Consider the following 18,629-nt stretch of genomic DNA (forward strand, 5'->3'; position numbering starts at 1 on the left):
GACTCTAGAGCTTGGAAATCCCTTTCCTCATCAAAAAAGTTAACATTAAATGCTTGTCAGCTGATTGCAAGACAGACTTTCCAATAACAGATAGAAAGCAGCAAAAATATTTTCAAGCACTAAGTCTTCTAAATTCCTGAGTATCAATGGACATCTTTAATTATTTACTTAGGGAAAATTGATATAAAATTGGACTATTAGAGTTCAGAAATGTTTTGAAAGACATCATATTGTTCTTGGAAGAAAATAATGCTTAATGAGATAAATAATTACTAAATGCAGATGACACTATTGTCTATTTTCTTCCAATGCTGTTATAGGCTCAACAATAGTTTTTTGTTTGTTTATTTAATACTAGTGATAAAAACAGTGAAAGTATTTTCCAAGACAGAATAAAAATACTAATTCATGTAGATTAATTAAAATATTAAAAAATATAAGTTTTTAGGTAAAACTCAGAATGACTGTTAGGGTAGTATTCATTTTTTGAAATTGAGAGGGAGGGCAAAAAAACCTTAAATGTCTCCAGTATATTCCTTTTCTTATATCAAACCAAACTTTTAGTTACTCGTTTAGGGCTTAAATCTACAGATGGGAAATTATCTAAGCTAAGATTCCTGATGTAGGATGTAAGAAAGACTGAAAATAATTACTGAATGAATATTTTGACTTCAGTGTTTAATTTGTTTTGTAAACAGTAAGAAAAGGTAAGTTTTTTCCTTCCCAGAAGGCTACAGGCATTTTCTTTTATATTATAGATACAAAGGGCTATAAAAAGTTCTGTGAATTTGCTAAGTCTAGTTGTTCAGAATGTAGCAAAAAAAAAAAAAAAAAGGAGAAAACCAGTGCTTCACTATAATTACCTAAATGTCATTGGAAACATGAAAAACTCTTGAACTTAGTTGGAACTGAAACAATTTATCACCAAAGAGAAAAGACATGCTTTTGCTCAGAAGATAATTGATATGAATGAAAATAGCATGTTAAACCAAATTACTTCAGAATGAGAGAGAGAGAAAGAAAACTCAATTTAACTTCTGGGCTCTAAGAAACATGCATCAACAAAAGCTACTGTTTAATATACTGGCTGAGCCAGTGCTGTACATCCTCATCTAATGTTGTGGAGAGGTTCTTAGAAACTGTGACTTTAAGGGAAAGAAGACATACAACAAAACTAATTTTGCCATAGACTAATTGACAAAAATGAGTTAGGTTCCTACAATATATTTCTGCTCACAAAACACCGTCAAACTTCTAAGTTAAAACCCAAAACATTTCAAATATTAGACACTGAAATGAATGTGAGCTAAACATACATTTACGAAGGATGAATAAAAACAAGGAAGATAATTCTTTTCAGGGTCAGTTCAGGGTCACAGGTGACATGAGCCTTTCCTGGTTCCCTGGACAGGTGACCTTTGCATCTTAGGACCACTGGCATCCAAACCCACGCCCACACTCAGACTGTGACAATGTAGACACCCCAGTTCACCTAACATGCAAGTCTCTAATGCGAGATAAAAGCAAAGGACCCAGAGAAAAGCCACACAGACATGAGGAGAACATGCAAGCTCCACAAAGACCCTGGTCAGTGGCCCTGGTCAGGGACTTTTTTTCTCTCTCATCAGTATTACAATGGAATGATGTTGAATGAAACCACATTATTTAAAGATCTGCTATACAAGTTTCCCTATACGTAGTCAAGTTATTGCCAGATATTTAAAGCAGGGGGTTGTATTTTCTGTGTGTGATGAACAGAACAACAAAAAAGATTCCTTATGTGTCTGTCATTTTGTGAACATAATGTAACTTCTGGAAACCAATTATATAAGCACACACCTAAGTTGAGCAACTGTTTTAATAAGTTAATAAAGTAACTGAAAGAACCTGAAAATATGTGTTTCACTTTCAGTGAGACTAAAAACGCAGTCATGAAGATAATTTTTGGTCAGGCAATACTGGCTTAAACTGAAAGGTTGGTTTAGGCAGTTAAACTGACAGAAATAGATTCCATAACAGAAAATTTTCAACTGAATTTTCAACTAGAATTTCCCTTCCCTTTCAACAACACCCGTCACTTGAAATAGCAGCTACAAAGTCTCAGAGAATTAATTTACTAAACAATGTTTTCACTTATGAAATGTTAAATATAGCTAACATATTACCAGGTGCCACTCTTTCTTCTCTGTAGGTTTCTTGTCAACAACAAACATATATGTTGTGTCAACTAAAATTTAATGTAAGTGACATTGCTGACTCCATCAGCAAGTATTGTGAGACAAATCTTACAGTTGGAAGGCATCACAAGTTGAGAAGCGAATTAGTTTATAACACATATATTAGCAGTCAGGCTTTGCAAACTTTTGATTCCAAAGAACACTGAATCAATTCAATCATTACATGGTTTATTAAAAAGAAAAAAAGTTTAAGAGTGCCAAGTGTTTCATTATGCCTACAAAGAGCAGAAAGAAAGAACACACATTTTTGTTGTTGTTTTTTTTTGTCTCAAAAGATTATTTTAGTGAGCAACATGCCTCAGACAGAGTTCTAAATGAACATAACCTGTCTCTTGTTCAGGCTTCCAAGCTTAGGGTTCTCGGTGGTACCAAATGAAAGGATAAAAGTGTCCCAAAATGCTTAAAGAAACATATTTTTTAGTTTAGTTTACACCTCTAGTGGCCATTTAATATTTGACTCAGCATTTGGTAATGTTGGATGCATAATGTATTTTATTATTTTAATGTATAAAACTATTCTTTACTTCATAAATATGCATTCAATGGTATACATTTTAGTATTAAAGGACAGTTTTCCAATTAGGCAGGCCTGACTTTGAAGCTTGACTAGGCCACTATGAAGCTGTGTGACTGACGATATGTTCTACTGGTTCTTACTGAACAAAGAAAGTAGAAGTGTTTGTGAAACTTTTTCTAAAGAAAATCAAAGAGGGGAGGTGAGAGGTGGGGTGGTGGAAAAAAGGAAAGGGATTAGTCAAATACCATGTATGCATGACCCATGAAAATGGACAATGGTGTGGGGATGGCCTGTGGGAGCTGGAGGTGCTGGGTGGAAGGGGGCAAAGGGAGAAAAGTTGGGACAACTGTAATAGCATAAATAATAAAATATAAAAAAGAAAATTCTATGCAGCAGAAAGAAAAAAGGAGCTCCTACCCTTTGCAACAGCATGGATGGAGCTGGAAAGCATTATGCTAAGCAAAATAAGCCAGGCAGTGAAAGACAAATACCATATGATCTCACCTTTAACAAGAACCTAAACAACAAAACAAAAGAAAAGCAAAATATAGTCAAAGACACTGAAATAGAGGACAGGCTGACAATGACCAGAGGGGAGAGAAGAGGGAATTTCAGGGGAGAATGGGAAGTGTTTACAGGAACAAATTGAAAGGACACATGGACAAAAACTAGTGGGGGTGGTAATGGAAGGGAAGTGAGGAGGGATGGGTGGGTAGGCTGGAATGGGAGTGGAGGGCAGAAAACTGTACTTGAACAGTGATTAAAATAAAATAAAAAAAAGAAAATCAATGATGCAACAGCAAATTCATTTTTACAGATTAGAGCATTTAAATTTGCAGTTATGTTTAGTTGACATGCTAGCTTTTTCCATGTAGAAACTTTGATATATGGTAATACTAAGAGTTGAAAATATTTTTTTCTGACTAATTATTACATGTTTAATCTGTCCAGATGAGCAGCTGAGCTCATACATGTCTATACATCTACATTTGGTATTGCCATTCTTTACACTTCTGTTCAACATATAAAAAAATAAGAAAAAAGACAAATAAGATACAACTTAAAGATGGAAAAAACAAAATCAAGTCACAAATGTTGGACACAACCAAATGATACCTTAGTATAATATACACAGATTTACTTACAGCATCTTAAATGTGTTATATCTTAGCTTACAATAATAAATAAATAATAAATTAGTAATAATAAAATCAAACCTTTAACCAAGCTAATTGTTTTAATTATGAAGTTAGCTATAGAATGAATAAATTCCCCTAAATCATGATGAACCTTCAAAGTGCAATGACCTACTAGATGGAACCATCTCTCTTGGACAAATCCCAAAGGTACAGTTTTTTGATGAATATATATGAATCTACTCTTGATATGCTTACGAAAGTAGCAGAGTGCATATAGAGCTGAAAGAATGAGTGATAAAAAAAGAAAATCATGTCTATAAATATAAGGAAAAATAATTTATCTTCAGTGACTGTTTTACATTTTAATGCAAATAGATAAATAATTTATTAGGAATGTCACAAGAATGTTATAAGTTTAATGAAATTTTTAAAATAAAAAAGGTTTGTAAGCACAATTCAATCATGTAAGATCAAAAATGATTAATTGTACTGTGTTAATCAAAAAACTACAGTATTCATTTTCTAAGTCCTCACCCAAGGATATGTTCATTGATCTTTTTTTGAGAGAGAGAGGAAGGATGAGAGAGAGACATCAAAGAATTTTGAAAACACCTGTCAAACATGTCACACCCACTCACTGACACAAAGTAATATGGTTCTTCATAAATGCTATAGATTTGGAGAAAAAAACAAAGAAAAAATAATCCAAAATACTTTACAGTTAGTTTCCAGTATGACTTTTAAAAAGTTAAGCTAACACTAAGACGTTTTTGTATTCTAAATTTTTTATTACAAGTGTCAAGCTGATTAATAATCACTAGTCACCACTGCTATAAGCAATTATAATTTTAATGGACTGTTTGCATGTTGCACAATAATGGTTTTACAAATTATTATTTTGCTGTAAGGAAATGACAACTTCGTGTGCATTGTTCAATATTTGTTCACTGTTTTATTGTTTATTTCTTTATCTGTTAAGGAGAACCATATGAAAAGAATACTAATATTTCATACATATTAATCAGCTGTTATAATTGAAAAGAGATCATCCTCAAAGATATGAATGCAACTCTCATTAATTTGTAAAATTGAAATAATGAACTGCTTGGATTAATTCACCTTTAATACCTTTAGCTTGAATATCTTAAAAATAGCAAAACATACCACTGTAATCTCATGCATATCTACAGTATTCATTTTTTAATCCTCTCACCCAAGGATATGTTTATTGATTTGAGAGAGAGAGAGATGGATGTGAAAAAAAAAACGGGGATTAGTTGCCTCCTCTACTCACCCTACCAGGGACTGAACAACAACCTAGGTGTGAGCCCTGACTGGGAATGGAACCTGCAACCTTTTAGTTCACAGGATGATGCTCCAACCAGCTAAGCCACCTGGCCAAAGGCTACAGTATTCACTTCTGTATAGATACTAGGATGGCATGACCAGATATATTAATTTAGCAATTGCCAATTACTTATTTAATTTACTTGTTAGATTTTATTTTATCTGATACATTACATAGCATGTCTAATATATTAATTAAGCTGTTATAATTTCTTATTTTACTCTGCTTTCTTCCATTACTTTCTACTACCTGATCTGTGTAGCCTTATCTAATTGTCCCCCTTTTGCCAATCACTCACTTTTAAAGGTCTTGTTGAGATATCCTTATAGACTAAATATTTCCTTTTTATTTATTCATTTATTGTTAATATCATTGGAGTGACATTGGTTAATAAAATTATATAGGTTTAAGTGCAAAGTTCTATGATACTACATTGTGTGTTTACCACCCAAAGTCATACCTCTCCATCAGTCAAAATATATTTGACCCCTTCTACCTTTTATGCACTCTCTCACTCCTCTTTCCCTCTGGGAACCACCATACTGCTGTCTGTGTCTATAAGATTTTGTTTGTTTATGTGTCTTATTTGTCCATTTGTTGCTTGCAGTTTTATATTCCACATGTGATTGAACTCATATAGCTCTTGACTTTTTTGGTCTGACTTATTTTGCTTAGTATGGTATCCTCAAGACCCATCTATGTTGCAAATGGCAGTATTTCATCTTTCCTTATTGCTGAGCAGTGTTCCATTGTATGTATGTACTACATCTTCTTTATCCACTCACTTATCAAGGGACACTTCAGCTGTTTCCAAGTGTCGGCCACTGTGAATAATGCTGCAAATATTTCCTTTTATAATAACCTGTATTTCTCTCTTTACAATTTACCTCCAAGAAATATGGATCCTTACTCTGTTCTAAACTAAACCACACCTGCATTTTTGAGCCCATCTAGTCCAACATCCTGTAGCTTTTTTTCTCATAATTATCCATCTCATATAGGGTTTCTAAAATCAAATGTGGGTATAAAGGTGTGAGAGAATGTGGAGGTATTAGACAGGTGTCATGAGAGAAGGGGGACACAGGAGTAAAAACGTCAACCTGGAGAGCCCGTGCCTAGTGTTTGCTTCAGCCAGACAGTTCTGAAGGGGGGTCAGAGTTGTCAAAGTTTTCCATTTTTCAAGACTAATAAAAATCTTTACTTTCATAAAGAATCTCCTAATCTTTAACATTGGCTTTTTTCCCTATTCAGTTGAAATGAATTTTGCTTTGCTTATCACATTCTATCAAAGACACCAATTTATAAACTTTGTCATCAGATTCTACTTATGTTCACTACTTGTACTCCACCTACCCATATACAATGCTCTCCCTAAGTTAAAAGCACCGAACATAACACCACTTGATAAAACTGCGATTTGATACCATTTTTTCTTTCTAGTCACTGCCAAAACTTTAGCACCAAATATTCTAACTGTTTCTACATTTGTCTGACCCATCTCTTTAATTTCCAGATATTGTTTCAAGTATATTTCAACATGTCATGAGTGCTGTTGCTGCCATTAATCCTATGAATTGCTATGCATACTCTAAATATGAGTGTATATATGCATCGTTTAATTATAATCTAAATTATACATGGCTCTAATCCAAGAAGTGAGTAGATAGAAGCCCAAACAGATCAGCAACTAATCCTCTTAATCGCTAACTACACTTAAAAAATCTGTATTAATATACAATAATTGAATAATTAGCATTCTGCCAATACTAGACATATTTAATTATTTTATTGCATAAAGCATGGTAATTCTCTTGAACTTTTAAAAAGAATTATGATTTAATAAAAAGCTCTTATTAAAATCTACCAACCAACACAAAAAGTAACTTAGAGAAAAATTATCTTCTTGCTTTCTCCATAATTAGGAAGGTCTAGCCCTACCTTTCACTCAGTAATATGATTATAATTGAAGAAAATAAGGTATAATGGACATATGTAAGCACCAAGTTTGATTTCAAGAGGTTGTTTCAGCTAAAATGTTACAGAGAATAAACCAGTACTCTATAAAGTTTATTTTCTGATTTTTACCTGTTTTGAATATAAATACTGAGACTTTGATTACAGGAGCTCACATAGAAATGCCTATTGATAGATTAAGTCAAATTTATATATAATTGTCAGCAAAATAGGATTCTATGGGTTCTATTTCTATCTAGTGTTAAAAAAGTCAAGATCAGTATGAAGACTTAATACAGAAGTTCAAGGTAATTCTCAAAATATATGGCTATCCAGAGTAATTGAGTGAAGAAAAAAAAGTATGTTAAATATTAGTACTCACTTAAATATCTTATTCCATTAGTATAAAGACAATGTATTCAAACTCACACATTCATCCTTTAAACTCCTGACTATATAATGATTTCAGTTTTATGGTTTCATAGTCTTAAATGAATATCATTTAGTAGAGCTGTTTAACTCATATTAAAGTATTCATACTTAAAGTATAAATTAAACATTCAATATAAGTCTGCCAAGCCCCATGTATTCTGCCTTATTAAAGAAACTCACCTTATCTCCAGGACCAATGAGGAATTGATTTTCCAACCTTCTACAGAGTGCTGGAAGATTGAAGAGCCAGCCTTTCGAATGATTTTATCAGAACTATTGACAAGAGATCGACTCAAACACAGTTCACCATCTCTGAAACAAAATAAAATGCCAGCTTTGTGAAAGTAAGCACTCTAAGTAGCATAATACATCATTTGATTTATATTACCAGTGAAAAATTATAATACAACCTTTTCTACATGTTACAAGAAGAGATATGACCATGATAAAAAGTATTACAAAGGTTGAGTGAATATGATTTTATCAGGACAATTATCTTGTCCCAATAAAATATAGCCAATTTCATAAGGAGAAGAAGGCTTTGACAGCAAAGGAAACCATCAACAATACAAAAAGGTAACTTACCAATGGGAAATAGTATTTGCAAACCATACATCCAATAAAGTGTTAATACCCAAATATATAAAGAATTCTTACAACTTAACAAGCCAAAATAACCCAATTTAAAAATAGGCAGAGGATCTGAATAGATATTTTCCAAAGAAGACATATAGATGGACAAAAGACATATGAAAATATGTTGAACAGTACTAATTTTTAAAGCAATGAAAACCAGAACCTCAATGAGATATCACCTCACATCTGTCAGAATATCTATTATCAAAAGGTAATAAACAACAAGTGTTGGAGATGATATTGTGAAAAGGGATCCCCTTGTATGCTGTTGGTTGGATTGTGAATTGGTATAGTCACTATGGAAAATAGTATGAAGATTCCTCAAAAATTAGAAATAAAACTACCATATAATCTAACTATTCCACTTTTGGATTATTACCCCCAAAATATGAAAACACTATCTTGAAAAGATATACGAGTTATGTCCAGAAAGTATCCAGCCATATAATATGGAAAATAAGGACATTTATTGATAAAGATACAAGAAACATAGTACATAGGACAATGACAGCTCAGTCCCCTTAAAAGTAGGCACCTTGGGACCTCACACAGTTCTCCTAATCACCATCAGCTGCCCTGTTATATTTTCCTGAATCTCATTGACAATCTGAAATCTCTTCCCTTTCAAAGGTGATTTTAGTTTTGGGAAAAACCAGAAGTTGCAGGATGCCAAATGTGGGTTAGAGGGGGGCTGAGCCACCTGGGTGATTTGATGTTTCATCAAAATATTCTGTACAAGATGTGATGCCTAAGTGGGTGTGTTGTTGTGAAAAAGGTGCCAATCAACAGGTGCCCATAGCTGAGGCCTTCTGACTCCTCCAAATAGTTTCTGCAGAGGAATTTTCAACTTAATGCAAAATTTGATGCAGATTTGTTGCTCTACTCAGTCATTCTGAATGCCATGGCCACACAGTACACATGCTCACTCAACAGCATCTACAGCCCCTACTGACTAGTACAGTGAAGTCATCATTATTCATGTCTATGCATTCCAGTACACTCTCCAGTGCACTCATGTCTGTGCATTCCAGTGCAGTGATGGTTACACTGATGTTCTGCAAATCATTCTCCTTAGGTTAACAATGGTTGAACTTTTTCTGGACAGACCTCCTATGCACCCCTATGTTCATAGCAGCATTATTTACAAATATACATAAAAATATCCTAAGTGCTAAGTGTCTATCCACAGATGAATGGGTGAAGAAGATGTGATACACACATATAAACAAACACAAAATTAAATACTACTCAGTCATAAAACAAAGATAAAAATCTCATCATTTGTGACAACATGGATGGATCCTGAAGATATTTTGATGAGTGAAATAAGTTAGATGGAGAAAGGCAAATGCTCTCTGATTTCACTCATATGTGTAAAGAAGAAACCAAAACAAACAAAAAATAGAAACAAACTCATAGAAGGACACAACAAATTGGTAGTTACCAGATGGAAAATGGGTGGGGGTGGAGTGAAATGAGTAAAAGAGGTCAATTGTGTGGTGACAGATGGAAACTAGATCTTTGGTAGCAAGCATGCTGTAGTTTATCCACATGTTAAATTATAATAAAATATACCTGAAACTTATATAATGTTATAAACTAATATTAACTCTAATAAACCAATGTTACCTAGGTAAAAAAAAATAAGAATCCTGAAAAAAAGGCCTTTGTGGCATTTAAAGAAAAAAAAATTCTCATCAAAGCTCTGCTCCCCTTTAGCCCACCCCTACCCACTGTGTTCAGACCACAGAGATAGGGCGTTAGGCCACTTCTGCATCTGTGCACTTGAGACTCCCACAATTGTGATTCTATTTTCACAGAGGGCACATAGACATAATGGAAAGAGCTTTTGTTTTGGAGTAGGAAGACCTTGGAATATCAGGTGATCTGGACATGTTGGTGATTCTATCACTTGCTAGCCTGCATGACCTTGCACAATATTTTCTTTCTAGGCCACTAAGCCCTTATTTTACCTTGAAAATTTCAATAACATTATTTAATTTGCAATGACTTTGTGAGGATTAAGTGGGACTCTGGATGTGAAAGTAATTTATAAAGCAGTATTGACGTGTTAATTTCTAAAATTACTGTTGCCTCACCCCAACAAAAGACACTTTCCTGATGGTGGTGGTGAGGAAACAGAGATTGTAGTGGGGAGAAAATTCACTGAGTAGACATTATTACTGGTATTTTCTATCACACATCAAAGAAATCAACTATGCTACTTCCCTCAATCAACAGTGTCAGTCAAGTATGCCATGTAGCAGGGATATTCGACATAATGATGATAGTGATAGATACCTATGACCACATCTATGCCATTAGAATATCATTAACAGCTGAACTAGTTGGACTAGTACTTTCTTGGTATTTTATAGGTGTAAACCCAGACTTAGAGAATCTAAAAGTCACTTGCTAACGGCATAGGCCTTTTTAAATCTGAAATTATTTCCTTACATATTATCTTTTTTTTAGAATTTCAAAAATATAATTAAAAAGTAACGTGACTATGTGCTCAATCAGAAAGTTTAAATGTGTTTATTATGTAGGCAATCTTCTCCCTCATCAATGGAAACACTGCTTGTGTAACAGCTGTTAGATGAATTCTGTAATTGGAGGCTTATAGTTTGGTATTTGGGTCTGCATTCTTTTTTAAACATGTACTTCCAGTTTGAAGCAACTCAAAGCATCACATGCAACTACTCTCTGTAAAATTTAGAACTCAATAAAAATTAATATTTAAACAATCTTACTGATGAAAATGATACATTGATGTGCTTACGCATAAGTAATAATAATAATTTTTAGAGGTCATACAGGATGAATGAAAACATCTGAAGCAATTTACCACTCAGTGGCTGAGAAGTCTATTTTTATATTACATTTCTAATGATAATAACTACACGTGAATGAAACTGTGGATATATACAGAATTTAACCTTTACACTTGGGGGTATGCCTTTAAGAGTATGACATAAGCTCTCACCATTTCTAGGGGTAGGGGTCTTTCTAGTCTTCATCTTGTTAATAACTGACCTGTTATATCATTTTTTCTAACCACAGATTACTATGATTATGGCAATTATTTTCATCACCAGTACATTTTTATGGGAGAAGTTAAAAATATAAACAGGCTGACATTGTTCAAATACCCATGGAAAATTGTTTTACTGGTATAGATACTGATACATTTTTATGTGGCAGAATAATTGTTATGATGTACCCAGCTGTATAGAGCTATACAGAGCTTTATAGAGCTTTTTTCACAGTAAAAAAAACTTAGATTTTTAAAAGTGATTTAAGTTTAAATCAGTTTTATAGTAATGAAATGCTACTTTGCTGTTTGAATTATTTTCACTGAACTGATGATAAATCAAATTTCAGGGTTTTTTTTTTTTATCACTGGAAAGGACTTTGAATGAAAACAGCTACAACTAGTTAATTTCTTGGAGTCAGTGAAATTCCTGTGTGTGCTTAGTGCAATGCGAGGCTCTGGAGCAAATTTCTTTGCATAAAGTTAAATGGATCCCAAGAGATTTTTCACTAGTGACCTTGGTAGCATTCTGTTTTAGAAAAGGCTTTTCCTTCCTGTGAATACAAAGCATGAAGGATGTTACCACCCCCTCTACTAGTTTCTGATTCCATATCAGACATAATTACTTAACAGCTACACTGAAAACATTTCTTGCATTCTCGTCACATATATAGGACGATTCAACATGTACTTTTATAAGATACATCAAGGAAGTCATGAACACAAAGCAATATATCTTATAAAGTATTCCTGCTTATATGGAACTAAGAGAAACCCTCTTACATATTCATCTGTGCAATACTAGTGACATAAAGCAATCAATAGTTATGTTATTAATATTTAAAAATATTTTTCTATTTGAAATATGAGTTGTCAGGTATCACTTTAATTTGTTCTATTAATTCTACAGTATATTAAAATATGATTAATTTTGTTTTATGAAATTAGATCCTAAAAACACTGCATTTACCCACTCTGAGAAACTCTTTATGACTTGTTTTGGAATGACTATATATCCTTTGGACTAGGTTAAATCTCCTCATAATAAAATACCTTTAAAGCCATTTAAAAGAAAAGAACTTGCATCCAACTCAGCCTGAACCCAAACAGTAGGCACATTTCTGTTTTAATTACCTGTGCCAAACAACTAAAAATAAAGATGAGAGATGTACTACCTTAACTTACTGCTTTATGGTTTTTGCAGAGTTCCAAATGTAACATGTGAAGTAAAGCACAGGTTCTCGGTTTTCTGATTTATGAGAGTGTATTCTATCATAGAACAATCTGGAAGTAACTTTGCTGACAATGCTAATACTCTAAGAATGAATGCTTATCTTCACAGTCAGTTCTGTCATAAGTTTCAGAACTAATACTGGTAAGACAACATAAGGTACACAGTCAAATGAAAAAGATGTCTAGATAATAAAATAATGTAATTTAATGTCTCATTTGTGGTCATCAGGGAAATAGTACATGGTGAATTTTAAGGAATAGCAAACAGAACAAATGTTTGTATGATATTAAAGTTTCTGTTATACTCTCAAATACTTATCTCCTTAAATAAGCATACCCACATATTTTTTACCTGTAGGACACTTAACAAATTTCCAATTACACCCAAATAGCACACAAAGAGCCAGTGAAATCATGGGCTAATTGTGAGGCAAGTGACATTTTTCCCATTAAGAAAAATGTCAGTCAAGAGTAGACCACTTCATACCCCCAATGCCCTTTAAGTTCAACTTTATCAACCGGTATCATGCCAGGCAATTCATAGGTTTGCATGGAAGGAAATATCAGTTTTAAATGTCTAGTAATTACTAGATCTATTCTCATACAGTCCCTTATAAAAACCATGCTGCTAGTATTCCCGTGGACACAGGAGAATGTGGATGGCTGGTAGGGAAGTTGTGTTGGTATTCTCTTTCCTTCTGAGTGGAATGACTGCTCGACATTGTGTACGAGATTAATACTGTGTAGAAGTGATTGTAGATGGGACCTTCAGTTAAGAGAAGCAGAAGCCCAATAGGCAGAGAAACTGTCTGCCTATTAAAACATGGTATAGCAGGGAAGCTAAACGTGAATCTAGGGGGATGTTCTAAAACATGAGCAATGTGGAAGGCCCTTAATTGAATCTACTGCCCACTCAGAAGGCATGCAGTGCCCCCCAAAGGTCAGAGACTGCCTCTCTTACCTCACTTGTGAGTACTGGCCTGGGCTCTGGGGCCAAAACTCCATTCTGGTTTACTCATCTCTAAACTAGACTCTCCACGCGGCTTGGGTAGAGTCAACAAGATGATCGTTTGATGAGTCAACTTCTCCACCAGAAGCACTATTCGGGAATTGAAATCGTGAACTAATATCACAAGCTTTTCCGTTGAACGTTTTATGCTGAGTGAAGACTGACTGTCCTCACACTGCTCTCCGCAGCTCCAACTCCGCATCTGGGGGAAGAGCCCGTGGTGGCCCACCTAGGACACCACGCTGCACTAACAAACACGCAACGCCGGCAGCCTGCTCTCTGCCTAGTCCTACACACCTGTAATTGCGGGTTTTAATTAAGGAGGAGGAGCTCAGTGCCGGCTGAGCAGGAAAAGTGATGTTCTTTTAAGGGTGCCTGACCCTGCAATAAAGGCCCCCATCCCCACCCTCACTCATTCTTCCACTCTCACTCCCAGCTCCGAAGAGGAAAGGACAGACCTGGAGCACACCTCGCTTCCTGGTGATAACTCCAGCGCTCCCCCGAGGCTTTCTCACAGGGGCAGGGAACAAACTGCAGCTCAACCCGAAAAGGGTGCGAGCCAAACCCAGCCTTGCCAGCCTAACTGCGGCGCTGGTGCCTTCCCGCCCCCTCTTACCCAGCGCTCTGGGCAGCCCACTGGCCCGCGGTGTCCCGCGAAGGGCCACAGGAGCAATGTCGCCCCTGAAATGTGGAGCGTCCCAGGTTTGTTATTTCCCTGGAGTGACACGACTCGGGTGCGCACTTCCTTCCTGCTGGCCTGTTTTGGGAGGCCCAGAGAGGGCATTTCGGCAGCTTGTAGTGCCTTCTCTCGCTTCACTCGTCCCGCCCACTACTGCTCTACAGCTAGCGAGCTGCGGGCACGAACCCTCGGAGTCCTGGAGAGGCTTGGCCGCTTTGTCTTGGCTCAGGCTTGTCTTCGGAGCCCACCAGCCCGGAAGCGAACAAAGAGCCTCGACCCCCACTCCCCAGCCTCCGCCTCTCCTCCACGCGCCGGTTCTTCACCTCCCCAAAGACCCCTTTGTCTGCCTGGGAAGCGCAGGTCTGACGGGGATGCCCTCACGCCCCGCCCAAAACCCTTCTTTTCTGACTGTTGAGCTAGGTCACATTTGCAACCCACCCACTCCCAATGTAAACGACCTCATAGAGTTCGGCATTTTCCCCCCAGAATAGACCATATATAGGTTTGTTGATGCATAACGACCATCCAGGCCATTCCTTACTAGCTTTTTCATTCTGTTCCAGTTCCTTCCGACTGTACTTACTGCTACCTCAGTTTTCTATAAAACAGCAATTCCTTCTGTAAGGATAAGCCTGTGACTTGCTCGCCTGAATGCTCATTACTTAGGGAGGAACAGGAATATTAACAAATGGAGTGCATGGAGTTCGTGTGCTTGTTCACGTTTTAGCAGTCCTATATCACACACACACACACACACACACACATACACACACGCAAGGATTCTAACTTCGTTTTCATAAATGCCAAGGAAAATAAAAACCAAGCAGGCATCTCTGCCACTGTGGAGTTTCCGGTAGCGGACGCCTCCGGATGAGGGAGGATTTCCAAAAGAGGACTTTGAACACAGTTGACAACCAGGTTCACATCCTCAGAAAACGCTTCCAAGCCATGTAAGCAATACAAAGTTGCAGCCACCCCACTGGGTAAACTTCAAAGACACCGAGGCCAGGGGCAAGGAGGAAGGAAGTGTGATATTTAGAGAACTCACTGGGGTGGGGGGAAATTTTGAACTTATCAAAAAAAAAAAAAAAAAAAGAAAAGAAAAAAGAAAAGAAAAGGCAGAAATGTAGACCGTAAAGAAGATAAAGTACCCAGTTTCTAAAATTGTACCCATGGCACCCATGCGTTTTAACCATGGAAGAGCAAATAAGGAAGTATCCTTGGTTGTACCGGAGTTTCTAATTCAAACTAAGATACACAGATCTACCCCATGCCAAAGAGTAAAGACAGGGTGGAGACACATTTCCTGCTTTCTGGGCTTTAACTTCAGCCCTACCAAAAGCCAGCTTTCTCTAGCATCTCTAGAGTGATAAGGTAGAGAAAGGAGGGCAACCAGATGGTGGATAAAGACATCTTGCTTGAGTTCTGCCCACGGATTAAAACGACAAGGGCACACGTTCTTTGTTGACACTTCTGCTGTGACTTCCCCTTTGGAGTACTAGCCCGGCGTCAACACAACTGTCACTGCCACCAAACAGCAGCAAGTTGAACTCTTACTGGGAACATGCCTAGAGAAGCACACACACCCCCCTCAACAACTGCCTTTGTTATTTAATCCACGAGACTAAACACACACAAGCTCATAGGAACATACATGCTATCCCAACCCTCACTCCATTGTCTATATTCACATTTCATTTATGGCTTGACTTTTTGTCATATCCTGAAATGAAGCTTTGCATTTACCCGATGAGTTGTGTCTCCTGGTGCTCCTCAGTTCTTGCTATTTCTTTTGTCTTATAAAAGATCAGGAGCAGACTTATGGTGCAGATCGTCCACCTCTTCCGAATGGAGCGCATCTTGGGTGCCCAGGAAAGTAGCGGTTGCCCCAGATCTCGCACCTTCTCTGGATATAAAAGCTCCTCTTTTGGGGACACAGTCGCGGGAGGTGGGGGTCGGAATCTGTAAAACGTGAGGAGAGCGTGGAGCCGGGATCTCAGGAGCAGGTCACCAGGGTCCTCTGCGGCCACGCTCACACTGGTGCTCGAGCGCTGCCCAGCGCTCTCCCTCGCGGTTCGTGCCAGCCCTGCCAGGTCTGTCCGAGCTGCCACCCCTAAGGCTCAGGTTTCTTTAAAGACGAGACACCGTGTGCTTTGAAGGTGACGGCCGCTTCTGCAGCTGGGTTCGGGGTCGTCACTGGCCCTTCCTTTTTCCTAGCAGGGAAATGATGAGCAAAAACAGCCAATCAACGCACTGAGGAGGCGGAGGCTGCTGTTGCCTTGCGTTGCTGGAGGCTGCTCGGAGAGTAACGGAGAGTAACGTTGCCGGCTCTGCCTGCACGGTGCTGGGAGAGGAAACCTACAAGCTCATAGTCGTACACACACACACACACGCTCACAGGAACCACCACTCCTACACTATGGGGAGAGCTCACTATTACAGGAGGGAGTCAGGCGGCTTTCTGAGAACACCCGAAGCGTCAGCTCCTGGACAGGGTAGCGCAGAGATAGCCTGTCCGCATCAGCGTAGAGCGAGCACTTCAGCTGCGGACAGACTAGAGACGCGCGGTGGTGGAGAAATTCTACACATAGAGCTGGTAGCGCATGGAAAGAAAGGTCGCTTCTTCCAAGCACTTTTGCTATACATACGCACAGGGGCACACACATATGCATCCGCACGCCTTCCAAGTAGAGGGAATTCCGGGGAGGGCGAAGGAGAAGACGACGTTTTATAATCTGTGCACAGTTCAATCTGGAAAGTATAAAAACACACATGCACCCATTAGCCTATTGCCCACTCAGGGTGGGTGGTAGATAATGATCCCTACTCAGTATCCTGTAGGAAACAAGTGATGTCAAAGGTATCATTAGATACTTTATGGATATTTCTGTGACTCTCATTGTCATTTGCAAACTCCTTGCACAGAAGTCAAGGAAACTTCAATCCCACTTAAACTTCACTGAGAAGAAACAGGTTTCCAAGAAAAAGCAGTCATCAAGGACCTTCTTTTTAAACACAAACACACCCGCACTGGTAAAGGAAAACAGGAAAGAAACTGGAAGAAAGAAGAACAAAGGAAGGAAGGAAGGAAGGACAGGGAAAGGAGGGAAAAGGAAAGGAGTGACAGACAGGCTCTTCTCCAAAAGTCTCAATGTTATGTATTTATCCTCTGATCTTCACTCTCTCCTCTCTCCTACAGTCTCCTCCCTGCTATCGCATTATGCGGCAGGGGTATGTGACCAGTCCTGCGCTCCAGTTTTCATTCTGACCCTTTCTTCACTGTCCTTTGGTCCTCACCCTCACCCCGAGAGAACTTGCTGTTCTGGTTTTCCCACACAATGGTTTGGCTTTTCACCAGGAGGCAGGTGGGTTGGATCAGGAGGCACCCCTAATGTGAGACAGTGCCTGAAAGCCAGAATTTTCCCCAGTTTATAAACAAGAGTGACACTTTTTTCTTTCCCCACCCCCACCACTAACTTCTCAATTGAATTTCTGGTTCCTTCATTCCAAGCAACAGCTTTAGCTCATCCATTCTATGCCTTTTGGGGTTTACACCTCCACAAGCCAAGCCAGGAAGTGGTGAGGCCCACAGCCAATCTTATGCTGGAGCAGAGCAGGAAAAGAAGTTATGAGTTAACAGTCCCATGAGAGTTTAAAATAATGATAACATCCAGCTCTTCTGAACAAAAAGAAACCAGGTCCCTGGCAATGTTTAACATTCTTTGCCTAAGGTTTAGGAAATTAAGAACTTCTCAGTTGTGGAGCCTTATATTCACAGCAGAGCCAATTAGGGGGGCTGGGTCTAAAATGCTCAAAGGAGCAAGTAATTACTAGCCTTTATTGACACTACAAGTGGCCCGCTGGGAGCCTTTCAAGTTTATTGACGTCTAGGCAAATCCTACTTGCATTAATGCATCTCTATCACACTGACTTCTCAACTTGAGGAAACTGCAAGAACAAAGAGCATATTTAAGTTAAAAGAGAACTTGGAAGGGGAGGACCTGGGCAATGTATGGTTAAGATGCTAAATTCTAGTTGTAAGAACACAGAACTCATTTTAAGCAATTAACAAATATATTTTGGATTTTAAATAAAACATCACTCATTGATGAGGATGGTGTAGTATGCATTACTTAAATTTGTCCAATATATCTTGAACAAATATTATGGGCAATGTGAAAGACATGTGAACACACAGATGATTAAAATATAGCATCTAACCAAACATGAAGTTCACTCACTAAGATAGGTCAGATTGCAAAAGAAGTAAGTTGCAATATAGCACCATGACTAACAGCAGCATTTGAAGCATATAGTTGGTATCTTGGGTAAGCTACAGGGTAGAAGCAGATGGAGTGTTTAAGTTGTGGGCAGCAAGGAAGGTGAGCTTCTTGGAAGAGGTCATGCAAAGC

At 37.8% G+C, this 18,629-nt stretch overlaps 1 protein-coding gene across 1 annotated transcript in view; it reads right to left on the reverse strand.

Moving 5' to 3' along the window:
* ST8SIA4 (ST8 alpha-N-acetyl-neuraminide alpha-2,8-sialyltransferase 4) overlaps window positions 1-16,533 on the reverse strand; it is a 90,549-nt gene extending 74,016 nt beyond the window's left edge. Inside the window, exons 1-2 of the mRNA XM_028516950.2 lie at window positions 15,964-16,533; window positions 7,807-7,938 (exon numbers count right to left, since the gene is read on the reverse strand). Coding sequence (XP_028372751.1) covers window positions 7,807-7,938; window positions 15,964-16,076 — 245 coding nt within the window. The 5' untranslated portion in view covers window positions 16,077-16,533. The remainder of the gene's footprint in view (window positions 1-7,806; window positions 7,939-15,963) is intronic.
* Window positions 16,534-18,629: the final 2,096 nt, after the last annotated feature.

This window comes from Phyllostomus discolor, chromosome 3 (genome assembly GCF_004126475.2).
Source record: "Phyllostomus discolor isolate MPI-MPIP mPhyDis1 chromosome 3, mPhyDis1.pri.v3, whole genome shotgun sequence".
Classification (NCBI taxonomy): domain Eukaryota; kingdom Metazoa; phylum Chordata; class Mammalia; order Chiroptera; family Phyllostomidae; genus Phyllostomus; species Phyllostomus discolor.